The sequence below is a fragment of the Psittacula echo genome (genome assembly GCF_963264785.1).
Source record: "Psittacula echo genome assembly, chromosome: 6".
Lineage (NCBI taxonomy): Eukaryota > Metazoa > Chordata > Aves > Psittaciformes > Psittacidae > Psittacula > Psittacula echo.
The window spans coordinates 39,583,848-39,596,864 of record NC_137743.1 but is presented as its reverse complement, the minus strand read 5'-3'; the positions used below and the strand labels follow the sequence as shown (position 1 = coordinate 39,596,864).

Below are 13,017 nucleotides of genomic sequence, written 5' to 3'. Positions count from 1 at the left end.
AAACAAAGCAAAAATGGTGGCAATCACACACTATTGTTCCCTTTCAGATTTAGCAATATTTCTTAGTTTGGTTAAAAGAAATGTAAACACAAGTTCCCAAGCTGTGGTCAAATGCACCAGTGATGATTTCCCACTCACTTCCACTATCGGTACTTCTGCCCTCAGGAGTACCTTGAATGAACACCATCCCAGTACCCACCCTGATTCAAATCGCTGCAACACACATATTGCTCCTCCTCCTCTAAAAAAATGTTCCCGTTTCTCACATACGGAACATGAAACACTTTGACTTAGTCATTGAGCTGTTTACTTAAACCTAATCTCATTTCTTCTTTAGTGATGAAAAAACTCATTTAGATAATTCTTATTGTAAACATAGTTACAACCATTGTTTCAGAGACTGCTAGGCCAGCTGGCATTTTCTGAGATAACGTTAATCACAATGAAACCATCAGCCATTTCATGGAAGTATAATGAAATCTGATAACAAATGGTAATCTTGAAAAGCTATCTAAAAAAGTCTCAAAGACTTAAACAGTGCTCCAAGTTGTAATGCACTTAGCTCATATTTCCATGTAGCAAATTACACTGTTCCAGTCTATCAGAAAAAGTCCTATCCATTTCACATTCTTCACTTTATTAGGCTTTAAACTGGAAATTAAACCTAAGGAAATGTAAGCCTAGAGCTGAAGAACATCATTCCAGTAACACTGTGCTCTCCCTCCCTGCCTCCCTGTTTTGCACTCTCTTTCTTTCCCCATCTCCCTTTCTCTCTTGCCTCATCACTGTCCTCACTTTCTCTGCTTCTCTTTCCCCCCCCATTTCTCTTTCTCCTTTCCTTTCTTCTAGACACTCCCCCTCAACAAACTTGCCTTTCAAGTTATCTAGAAGGTCCAAGTTAATAGACATGCAAAAGTATGTTTTAACTCTATTTTTAAGTAGGACTTTGGAAAGTATTTGCCTTTCTAACTGGCTAATGAAGAAGGCTTAGTCATTCATACAGGTCTTCCAATTTCCTCTCAAACAGGATTTTATTTCTCTCCCCATTTTCAGAGGAAACCAGCTTCCACAAGGGGATATAAACAGACTCCACAAGTCTATAAACAGTGATGTGCTGCTTCTGTTCGCACACACACTGTAGTACTGAAACAGTTCCCTGAACTTCCAAAAGTTGAGTGGTGTGTCAGCAACCCAAACTAATGACTCCTAAGCTCTACAGCTCCAATCCCTTCAGATTTTATTAAAGCCTTACCCATCTGAAGTCAGAATTGCCATAATTAGGGTCCCCTCTGACAGGAGGCAACTGAAGTCTTATGACTCATTTCCTCTCTCCAACATGAAATAATTTAGCTTCTGGTCCTCCCCCCAGTCATCTAGACATGCATGTTTGTTTGCTCCAGGATGTCTGAGCAAGCCTACCAATGTTCCTCCAGAACAGAACCCAAGATTTGCAGCAGCACTGCTCACCCCAGGGACTTCTCCCCACCGGCCGACACAAGCTCTCAGCAGATCCAGCTCCATGCCTGAAACACTAGCAAGTGCGTCAACACTGCATCAGTAGCTCCTGCACCTCTGAGCAATCCTGAATCTCTCATACCACATAAATTCCAGTGTTAAATGTGCAGCCTTGTGCTGCTACACAAGCACAACTCTGACCAGCTCTGACACCATTTGCATTGTCTACATACTTCGATTTAAAAACAAAAGCTGAGGACCAAATATTGGAGGGTGCAGGGACACCACACAAAACCAGGGAATAACTGGTTTATTAGATCAGGTGCTACTCGCAATCCCTGAGATGCTGTAGCAGCTGTAATACTATCATGGATGGACTATACAGCATCAGAACCAAGTGGGAGGTCTGAGGGTGATTTGGGATGTGGGAGAAGTATGGCAGGTGGGGGAAATATGACAGGCAATTAAAATGCACCCATAATGTTTGATTCTCAAGTTCAAATCTTCAAGTTTCAACAGTTTATTAAGGTTTTATTTTAAACAGATAGGGTGTCATCCAATACTCACTTCTGTTCTAATTTCATTTTTAAATGCAACCTATCTGCCTGCAAAGCAGCTACAAAACCAGTGCCTTTTAAGTTTTCCTTTAATGGCCTTTCTATCATTCAAAGACACAGCTATTCCACACTCATCCCATACTCTCACACTGCATTGCTTATCATATATCACAAAAAGCAAGTATTTGGGTGGAGTAACAGTCACACAGAAGGAGAAAATTAGGAACAACTACTGCAGTTCCTTCAGCCCTTTTTCTTTAGTTTGTTTTGTGTTGTTTTTTTTACACAGACACATCCTTAAAAAAGGAAACACTTGGACTTACTAAACTCCCATAGAGACATCTAAACATTTATTATCCAGTCTTTAAATAGCTTGAGGGGACACAGGGAGACATCTTATCTTTTTCCCTCCCCGCAAGCAGGAATAAACAAAGACAACACCTACCTTTAACAATTTGCTTGGCACAGGCATTATAAACTTGCTCCTGGGTTGTATTAGGAGGTAACACTCTATCAAAGACATATGGTTTCCCTTGCTGCAAACAAGACAGAAACACTGTAAGATAAAGAACATGTAAACCAGTTTAAAGACCAAATATGACAGGCATCCTGAAATGCAGCACTTACTACAAAGGAAGCCATTCAGTGCAATGGAGACAACAATATTTTGTTGACTAAACAGATATGACATCTCATGTGCTCCAAAACCATCTTTTCTACAGTTGGCAAATAAAACGCAGCATATGTCTTCTATGTGTTCACATTTGGGTCAGTGGCTACAGCTGCAGGAAGCAATAAGCTGAACTATCAGTAACTGAAAGTTATTTTCTCCCTGTCCTAGGAGTTAAAGGAGAATACCCATGTAAATATTTGCAAAAGATCTGCTGTTCATTGGAGCAAGCTAGTGAAAACTGTGGTGTGAAAAATGGCAATCAGACCTGAGAGAATCAGAAGTTTGCAAGTCCTGACAGTTGCCTTCTGCTGAGGCTGGGGTGGTCCAGCACATCCCAAGCACAGCTCCAGCACACTATGTGTTTCTTCAGCAGAAACAGACTGGTTTGATTCCTATGCTCAACATGCAAATGTGTGTTGGTAATAGCATAGGTTAGACCCAAAACAGGCAGCCCAGTCACTGCTGTTTTACCATAAGCTTGTATTTTATTCAGAAATGGTCACAATTTTTATCCTTAACACCAACAAATAACAAGATACCATGTGGAAAGAGCTCAAAAATGATGTTTTGAATGGGACTAGAGCCATTTCCAGATTGTGAACTGCCACCATCTCACCGCAGCCACTGAGCTGCCTTAATTCCCAGGTGACACCACAGCTGACACTTACTCATATGTCTATACGTTGTAGCACAACCCACTCATACACTTCCATAAAATTTTGATTCCTCTGTAACAAGTATAATAGGTTACAAGAGAAACACATTAGCAATCCTAAAAATAGACTTGTATGACACTCAAAAGGCAAATCAACTCTTAAGACAGCAGTTCAGCTCCTTACAACTCAAAACCAAGCAAAATATGTATATTCAAAATCCAATTCCTTTATTGAAAGTTACACTAAGCGGATGTGTAACATCTTTCTTATCTTCCATCAAAGCCTGTAATGTATCCTTTCTAAGATGTGACACCTGCTCTGAGAACATGACAAGGGCTTCAAAGCTAATGGCAAGGTGGCTGGATACCCAAAGTAGGAGTCTTGTTCTGATGAGTTGATGTGCCATTCCTCTCATTTGCTGCCAGCTGTTCAAATGCTGTGCTCAATTAACCATTTTTGTCACATTTTGATTTTACTTCAAGCAGATCATAAGCTTACACTTGCCTGCTCCTTAAACTTGGATACTTAACAGCCACAGGGGAAACAAGACAGAAAGTGTTTGCCTGCAATGTGTGTTCTTCTTGTTTCATGCCAGAATTTCAGATCTCAAGGATATGAAAGCAATTTATAAATCATTTAGTAAATGATTCATGGTCCTATGCTGGCATGAGGTGGCACTGGATCACCCAAGCACCTTGCTTGGTAAGACGCAAGCTCAAAGTGGGGACTCGAACAGATATGACCAATGCAGCCCAGGCGCAAGTTTTCACCTGCAGCAGCTTCAGCCCCCAGAAGAATGGTTGGACTGCTGGGAGCACCCACACGGCAGCTACCCCAAACTCTCTCTCCACAGCTTTCCATGGACAGTTATTATAACTATTCTGGAGCAATTTCTCATGTGGACTTTTTACTTCTTACACCCATTTTGCTTACTTGAAGCACTGGACAATAAGCCCTAATGCAAGAGGCAAAAAAATACACAGATACCCAACCTTTGCCATCCACTTATCCCATTTATTTCCTTCATGCCTGAGTAGAGACTTACTAGCTAAGCAGTGTGAGAGAGTAGCAGAGATGTCAGTACACCATCCTATCATGGCAAACAGCACTCAAGGCAAACATTGCTTTGGTGCAATCAATCCAGCTCTACTGAGCTCTCAACAACTATCGTGTCAGAAAGCCGCAAAAAAAAAATCCCACCGTAATTGTGCTTCACACAGCTGAAATAAGCACTGGCTGCAACTGTTATTTATCTGACAGACTGAAAAGCTACCAACGTTAAACAGCAATTCACACATTTGCTATGTACGTCTAATCTCCTCTAGATTTTTGTTCTGGGAAGCTAAAAGACTGGAACACTCATCACTGATATCCAAAGAAAATAAATAAATATGAAGGATCACAAAGCATCTGACATCAACTGCATGAAATGAGAGCACTCCATTACCCAAGAAGCACTTACGGGTTTGGGGAGAGATTTTTTGTGCTTCATCTCTGCATTGATCTCAGACAAAGACAACTTGAGGCTCATGATCTTTCCTTCAAAGGAGAGTATGAGTGGGCACAGACCCTCTTCTACCCTCAGGTTGCTAATGCATACTTCTTTTGCTCTACCACTGTTTCTCCTCTGCCCTAAATCCTCTCAATCCTGCTTAACCCTCTTCTCCCCACCAGCTGCATTCCCTGCTCCTTAGACTCCTCCTCCTCTTCCCTCTTTCTCTGTTCACCTGCATGGGTCTCTGATGTTGGAGAAATGTTAGACATCACCCATGTCATCCTATTCACCTTGTTCAGCTTTCTGACTCTTCTGCCCCACCAGCTCTCCTTGGAGTTCTCACCACCATCTCCAGGCTCCTGGTGGCAGGCTGTAACCTTCACCGCCTCTCCCACTGAGTTATCCCTCGCCCCTTCGATGTCCCAGCTGGGCAGCCCACAGACCCACTCTGCATGTGTCCCACAAGAGCTCACCCTCAGCTTACAGGGGCTAGAGAAGACCAAAAACACCTTAGACAGGAAGAAGAGTCTTTGAGGTTCTCAATTACTTTTTGCCTCAGTCTTCACAGGCAAGTGCTCTAGCTACGCTGCTCAAGTCTTGGAAGGCAAATGCAGGGACTGTGAGAATGAAGACCTTAGGCTCACTGTAGGAGAGGATCAGGTTTGACATCGTAAGAACCTGAATCTGCACAAGTCCATGGGACCTGATGAAATCCATCTGTGGGTCCTGAAGGAGCTGGCGAATGAAGTTGCTAAGCCACTGGCCATCATATCTGAAAAATCATGGCAGTCAGGTGAAGTTCCCGACGACTGGAAGAAGGGAAATATAACCTCCATTTTCAAGAAGGGGAAAATGGATGACCCGGGGAATTACAGACCAGTCAGTCTCACCTCTGTGCCTGGCAAACTCTTGGAGCAGATTCTCCTGGAAGGCACGCTAAGGCACATGAAAAACAAGGAGGTGGTTGGTGACAGCCAGCATGGCTTCACTAAGGGGAAATCCTGCCTGACCAATTTGGTGGCCTTCTATGATGGGGCTACGAAACTGATGGACAGGGGCAGAGCAGCTGACGTCATCTACCTGGACTTGTGCAAAGCCTTTGACACTGTCCCACATGACATCCTTGTCTCTAAATTGGAGAGACATCAATTTGATGGGTGGACCACTCGGTGGATAAAGAACTGGCTGGATGGCCGCACGCAAAGAGTTGTGGTCAATGGCTCGATGTCCGGCTGGAGACCGGTAACGAGTGCTGTCCCTCAGGGATCGGTGTTGGGACCGGTCTTGTTCAACATCTTTGTCGGTGACATGGACAGTGGGATTGAGTGCGCCCTCAGCAAGTTTGCCGATGACACCAAGCTGTGTGGTTCGGTTGATACGCCGGAGGGAAGGGATGCCATCCAGAGGGACCTCGACACGCTTGTGAGATTGGCTGATGCCAACCTTATGAAGTTTAACCATGCCAAGTGCAAGGTCCTACACCTGGATCGGAGCAATCCCAGGCAAGGCTACAGGTTGGGCAGAGAAGAGATTCAGAGCAGCCATGCAGAGAAGGACTTGGGGGTGTTGGTTGATGAGAAAATGACCATGAGCCAGCTTCAGTGTGCGCTCGCAGCCCAGAAAGCCAACCGTATCCTGGGCTGCATCAAAAGGAGCGTGACCAGCAGGTTGAAGGAGGTGATCTTGACCCTCTGCTCTGCTCTCCTCTCGTGAGACCTCACTTGGAGTATTGTGTGCAGTTCTGGTGTCCTCAACATAAGAAGGACATGGAACTGTTGGAACAAGTCCAGAGGAGGGCCACGAGGATGATCAGGGGACTGGAGCACCTCCCGTATGAAGATAGGCTGAGAAAGTTGGGGCTGTTCAGCCTGGAGAAGAGAAGGCTGCGTGGAGACCTCATAGCAGCCTTCCAATACCTGAAGGGGGCCTACAAGGATGCTGCAGAGGAACTCTTCATCAAGGGACTTTTTTGATAGGACCAGGGCAATGGTTTTAAACTTAAACAGGGGAAGTTCAGATTAGATATAAGGAAGAAGTCCTTCCCTGTGAGGGTGATGAGGTGCTGGAACAGGTTGTCCAAAGAAGTTGTAAATGCTCCATCCCTGGCAGTGTTCAAGGCCAGAATGGGCAGAGCCTTCAACGACATAGTCTAGCATGAGGTGTACCTGCCCATGGCAGGAAGGGTGGGACTGGATGATCTTAAGGTCCTTTCCAATCCTAACCATTCTATGATTCTACTATTCTAAGGTGTCCAGCCTGAAGGAAAGCTGTGGCAATTCAGTTGCTGAGATTCTGTTAAGGCAGAAGATTTTTCTCTGAAGGAAAATACAGGGTTGGATATCTCTTGTTTTGGACAGTGTCATTGTTATAAGCTCTTAAATTTTTGACAGACTTTCCTCAAAGGTAACAAAAGCCATACCCATCCTCCAAAGGCAACATGCTGGCAGATCCAAAGGGTTTGCTTCAAAACAGAGAGAGGGTGAACAAGCACGAACATCACCTTATTTTTATTATTATCCCAAGCAGTACTTTTTCCCCTATTGTCATCTTCAGAAATAACAACTGGTTGGGGTTTTTTTTTAGATGTAACTCAGCTTGAATTAAATACCAAAATCAGAAAGATTTCAGCCTTATTAGACCTTACTCAAGAAAGCAATAAGCAGCTAAAAATTGTTTTTTTCCTGAGTTGATGCTGTTTATCTGTATACCTCCTCCACATATTATTTTTCGAACTTTCTCATTATGTGAAGTGCATTCTCTCTCATACATAAATCACATCTTCCTTCCTATGTGATTACTTCTTACGGTCCCCCTGACAATCTGTTCCATTAACTTGTGCCACTGCTGCATAACGGCTAGGATAAGTGCTCCAATCCACCCACACAATTGCTGTTGAAGCTGTATTGACAGCAAGATAGATTCTGTTCTGGCCCTTTGATAGCACAAAGAACGCTATTCAGATGTATTGCCAATTATTATTTCACCAGATTAATGTTTAGTTTCTTACTGAGTTTACAGGCTTGGCATTTAAAAAAACCAACAAAACAAAACCACTGAGGATCTGAGAAGCACAAAAAAAATCTTAACCATGCATGTGCTACCAAAACTGTCATTTTAGAAGCAATTCCAAAGAGCAGTACTATCACTAGAAGCTAATGTAGTCTCAATTAAAGATAACCAAATACATTTCCTGTTTAAAAATACAAAGAAATAAACCTTAAGTCTCCTAAATTCCCCATAGACAGGAAATGAGAAGTGCTCAGTGCTTAGAGCTGCATGCTAAGAATTAGGAGCCTTAATGCAATTTCATGATTAATTCCCTGTGATCTTCAGGCAGACATTCAAGGTCGACTCCAACAGTGCATCTGCATGTTATGATGCTAAGCAAGATGACACCTGACTTTCAGGCAGCTGAGCTCTGAGGCAGAATCCACAGTCCAAGGTCCATTCCCAAAGTGCCTTATAAAACCCATGAGCAAGGTAAGATAGCTTAAAACAGAATTTCCAACAGCTAGCATGTAGATATGCAACTGCTAAAGTAGAAAGGAAGAAGACAGCATACAAAATTATGAGTTTCTTTGTTTTAGGGGGTCTGTAAGGAGACATGAGTCTGATAAGTAATTACAGTCTTGAAATATAGCCTTGAAATATATCTGAAAAGGAATTATAGCCCTAGAATCAGAGATACCATCCAGATTTCTCACAGGGCAGATGCAAGTTTGTTCTGCTTCAGCAGACAACAGCTGTGTGCAAGTTATGTGATGACTGGTGGTTGTGAATATGCCTAGTGTGGTTCTGACATCAAACACACAAGCTCTGCTGACAGTGGAAGCAAAGCTCATTCATACTTGCCTGGAAAATACTATGCAAAGTACATTCTTGAGGGGAACATCGTTTCGAAAGAGACTCAAGAAGAGGTCACACCTTAGTTTTTAAAAGGCAGAAAAACATCCATCAGTCCTTCCAAGGCTCACCTCCACATGTCCCAAGGAGCACAGAAGCACAGAGGCAGGCAGGGGACCCATATGGCAGACTCTAGGAAGAGGCATCCTGACAGGGCTCCTGCCAAGGCTTTCCCTGGAGAGCATCTGCCCTGTGGTGCAGGTGTGAAAGCTGTCAAGATGACTCTCAGGATCCCTGTCAGAGTGCTTAGGTGTACCGTACACATAATAGGATTCACACAGGAAGAACATTTCAGGATTGCACAAGACTTAGGGGATGATTAGAGGAGGATAAAGGCAAGGAAAGGGAGGAATGCAGGTGATTTGGCAGGCAACAAACATGGGATGAAGGGTCAAAAGCACCAGCCATGTAAGCAGGCTGCTTGTCCAGTCATTCCCCACAAGGTCCATGGGTACGTGCTGCCAGCTGATCTATATGTGATGAGATCTAGAAAGGGGCTCAGCCTCTGACAGGCTGATGGATTCAGCTCTTCCTAGCAGCCAACAGTTAGGGCACTCAGCTGAAACGGGCAGACAGATCGTGTACACAGGTTCCCCCTCATTCATCTTAGTCCTCTGTCACCTCAGAAGGCAGGAATGTTTTTTTTCTCCACAACCTGGTCAAATAAAGGCATCCCCTTTGCTCCTGTAAAAGGGGTGCATCAGTCATGCAATCATCAGCTCAGGAAGACTTTTGGTCTTCGTGACCAAAATCACAGTGCCAAATCACATGGCTCAGTTTATGAAATGAATTGCTCGGCAAATCATGACTCTGCTGAAACTCTGTCATTATTATTCTAGGTCTCTATTCAAGTCAAAGAGTTTTACTGATGCAGTTGGAATGAATGATTCACAAGTGGGTTTAACATATCATACAAGATGTCACTGCTAGTACATTCAACGGATGAGTATACAGGCAATAGAATTGTGTGATACATAGGAGCTTAATTAATGTGAAATTATTTCCCAGCTAGTTTTCACTACCATAAGTGCTCTTGTAGGAAAGGTTTTATAAGTAAAAGATATATAATTGCAGGCCTGGAGGACAGATTTTTTCAAAGAGCAGAAAGCAAACTGTTACCAGCAGCAATTCAATTTTTCAGTCAAGGCACGTCCCTCACGCAGCACTGAGTTTCTCCCTTAGAAGGTGGCATAAAACACATTTCTTCCCTCTAGCTTATAGGAGCCAAAATTGAAGTCTTTGCTCCCTTTGAAAATTTAGAGGCCAAATTTACTGAATGCTGCATCAAACTTGCTCCATTTGCAAGTGGTATAAATAGCTGGCCTTGAAAATTCCCCCTGGAATTAGACAGACCTTGTTAGAACGACTTACCCCCAAGTTATAGAGATTCTGCAACAAGGCTGTTATTATTTTGCTGGTCAAGCATAAGAAATAAACAAGATCTATCCCATTCTCCAGAAGCCATCTATATCTAGTGAGAATTGAAAACATGATTCAAGACAGAGGGAGAAAATAAATGCATGCTAGCAAAACAGTTAAATTTAATTATGACATTTGCCCTTTATTCAGTCACACTGTCTAAGTAAATGCTACTGCCATCCTATGTATTTTCTACGCTAGCTTGTCCTTTAAAAACATCGGGGCAGCAGCATGTCACCCAATGGATGAGAATTCAGCATACTCAGGATAAAAAAAATCAGGAAATTTATTCAGAATAAACAGTGAAAACAAGTTGTCCAAATGAAATTCTTAAATCTTGGTCATACCCCTAAAACTCAGTTGGAGAATGAATTAAAAAATGCAGTCATGTATGAACAGGCATTGCAGAGCAATTTGAGTTGAACACAACGCTACTTTTGCATAGCAGGCTTAATTATTGATCTACCTTATGAATATTTCTGTGGAGCTGATGGAATTTGGCTCATGGCCAGTGATCCACTTTTAGCTTTCGCTCCCTGCAGAAGGAACCTTTAATTCCTTGCAACAAATCCTGTTCAGAAAGCACTGTTCTATTTTGGCGCAGATCTGTAATTTAGGAAACCAAACCTCAGAAATTATTTTAAAGCTTTTCCACCTAGATGCATGACTTGGCAAATATACTCTTTAAGGAACTTTATATGAATTTTAAGTATAAAGATCTCCGAATACAAAGCCAACTATTAAATAATACTCATTAACGACATATTTTTATACTTTTGACAAAGCAATACTCAGAGTCACACCTGTCCATTGTTATTTACTTGCATTTGTGCAAGCTAATCACTGCCTCGAGGATGAAATGGACCCAATGTCTCACGGACCCCACAAAAGCTCCAATCCCTCACTGGCACTTCTCAGCCTGTCAGATGGGACGTTATCCATAGAACACTAGTCACAAAAATAAAAAGCAGTGCAGACTGTCTCCCAACCGCCAGCTCAGCCATCAGACAATAAACTGCAGGCTGACAGACTCCTCGAATTCAGGAAGAAGGCTGGGGCAAAAAGCTGGAGATGCAGCATCCTGTTGCACCTGAGGCTCAGGTGCTCAAATCACTGCTAGAGGCTGCAGCCCAGCTGGGAGCACCCACAAGCACCATGGAAAACAGGACCTCTTCTTACTTGAGGGAAACAAACTCACTTTTCCTCTTCCAGGACTCCCCTGTGTCGCATGGCTCAGTAACGGGACAGGGAGGTAGAAAGGCCCCAGGACACAGCCTCCTCCAGCTCCTCACCATCTTCTTTGCTCTGCAGGGAGATGGGTGCAGGCAGCCTCAGCAGGGGCAATGCCTGGTCAGTGACTGAACACTTGGCAGTACCAAGCACTGCATGTGAATGCTGCGTAACTGGCAGCGCTTAGTCTGCGCATCCTTTGGTACTCCTTCCACGCATCCTTCCAGCCCACCAGCGCCCCGCACACCATGTGGTGGCTTGTAGATTTGGGTCTCGATTACTTAACTGCTTATGCAACAGCACAAACCTGGGAATTTGGAGAGCAGCGTTATCCTCCTGCAGTTAAATTTAATCTCTGAAAAGATTAAGCTATGTTAATGATCATGGAACAAACTAATGTCATCTGGTGCTCTGCACAGCACTAGCCTAAGATCCTTTCCTGGGTCTTTCACTCCACATTAAGAAATTAACATTTTTTTTTCACACTTGTTTTCCTTTTGCAAAATTGCTTCTTCCATCTTTTCTCACAAAACTAAGTTTTTAGTAGATATGTGATTGTAAGTTCTGCAGACCTCTCCAATTTATCAAAGGTATAAAACCACCAGAGAGAAGAATTAAACACAGGCTACCCTAACAGTCCAAGGGGAAACAGGAAAACATCATTCCCAGCACCGCCCCTCTTGCTTTCAGGTAGCTTGTTCCACTGTATTACGTGTAGCAAATAACTACTGGTTTAATTTAATATACTCTAATTTGATAGAACTTTTCAGGCCTATTCAAAGCTACCTTCATAATCTACTCATTTTACTTCAGCAAAGCACAGACAAGCTTAATTAAATTAAACTTTAAAATGCTGTCACTTGCCTTTCAGATAAGGATCCTCTGGACATCAGAGGTTCTTCAGTAAACAGATATCTTGTGAGAATATTTACTACATAATACTCTAAGCCACAACCAATGCACAGGGTCCTTGTATAACCTGCTTTCAATAGCTTCCACCTCTCTAGAAGAAAAAGAGCTCTGAAGGTAAGCCACACTCAAAATTATACAAAATTTCTCCGGTTTTACCAGGTTCCAGCATTTCAGCTGACCTACCCTACTCCCTTGTATCAACAGGATGAGAGGATTTCATCATTTCTTTTGTATATAAAACCATTCAGGCTAACAGTTTAGAAAGCATGGGAAAATATTCTTTGAATATTTGAAATATTTCAAAGAAAGATTCCATAATTACAGAAGCCTGAGACTCCTCTAACTAGAGGTCTTGCGATTTTAGCAGCAGTTAAGAACAAAAAGAGAACAATGTATTACTTGTCTATTTTGTAAAAATGCAGTGCTTCAAACTTGGTTTTAAACTACTGCTTTTTTTCATGAAGAACACTATGATCTTTTAATAAAAATTTCATAGCCAGGAAAATAATGGAGTAAAACCTATCCTCAAGCAATAACAGAAGAGGAGTCAGACAATGCCTCCTCATGGGTGGGTGGCTGTGGGAATAAGTTATGCATGAGGCAGCATCTCTGCTTATCGGCAGTATTTCTAGTGAGCTAACAAAAAGAAAAAAAAGCTGTGTGGATACTTCAAAACACAAAGCAGTTCTGGTGAAGTAAGATGTTCTAAGATGAAGT

General features: G+C 42.7%; 1 protein-coding gene across 1 annotated transcript in view; it reads right to left on the bottom strand.

The window, feature by feature from the left end:
* KIF5C (kinesin family member 5C) overlaps positions 1–13,017 on the bottom strand; it is a gene marked incomplete at both ends in the record, with an annotated part of 79,043 nt that overhangs the window by 47,425 nt on the left and 18,601 nt on the right. Inside the window, one exon of the mRNA XM_080621840.1 lies at positions 2,458–2,548. Coding sequence (XP_080477966.1) covers positions 2,458–2,548 — 91 coding nt within the window. The remainder of the gene's footprint in view (positions 1–2,457; positions 2,549–13,017) is intronic.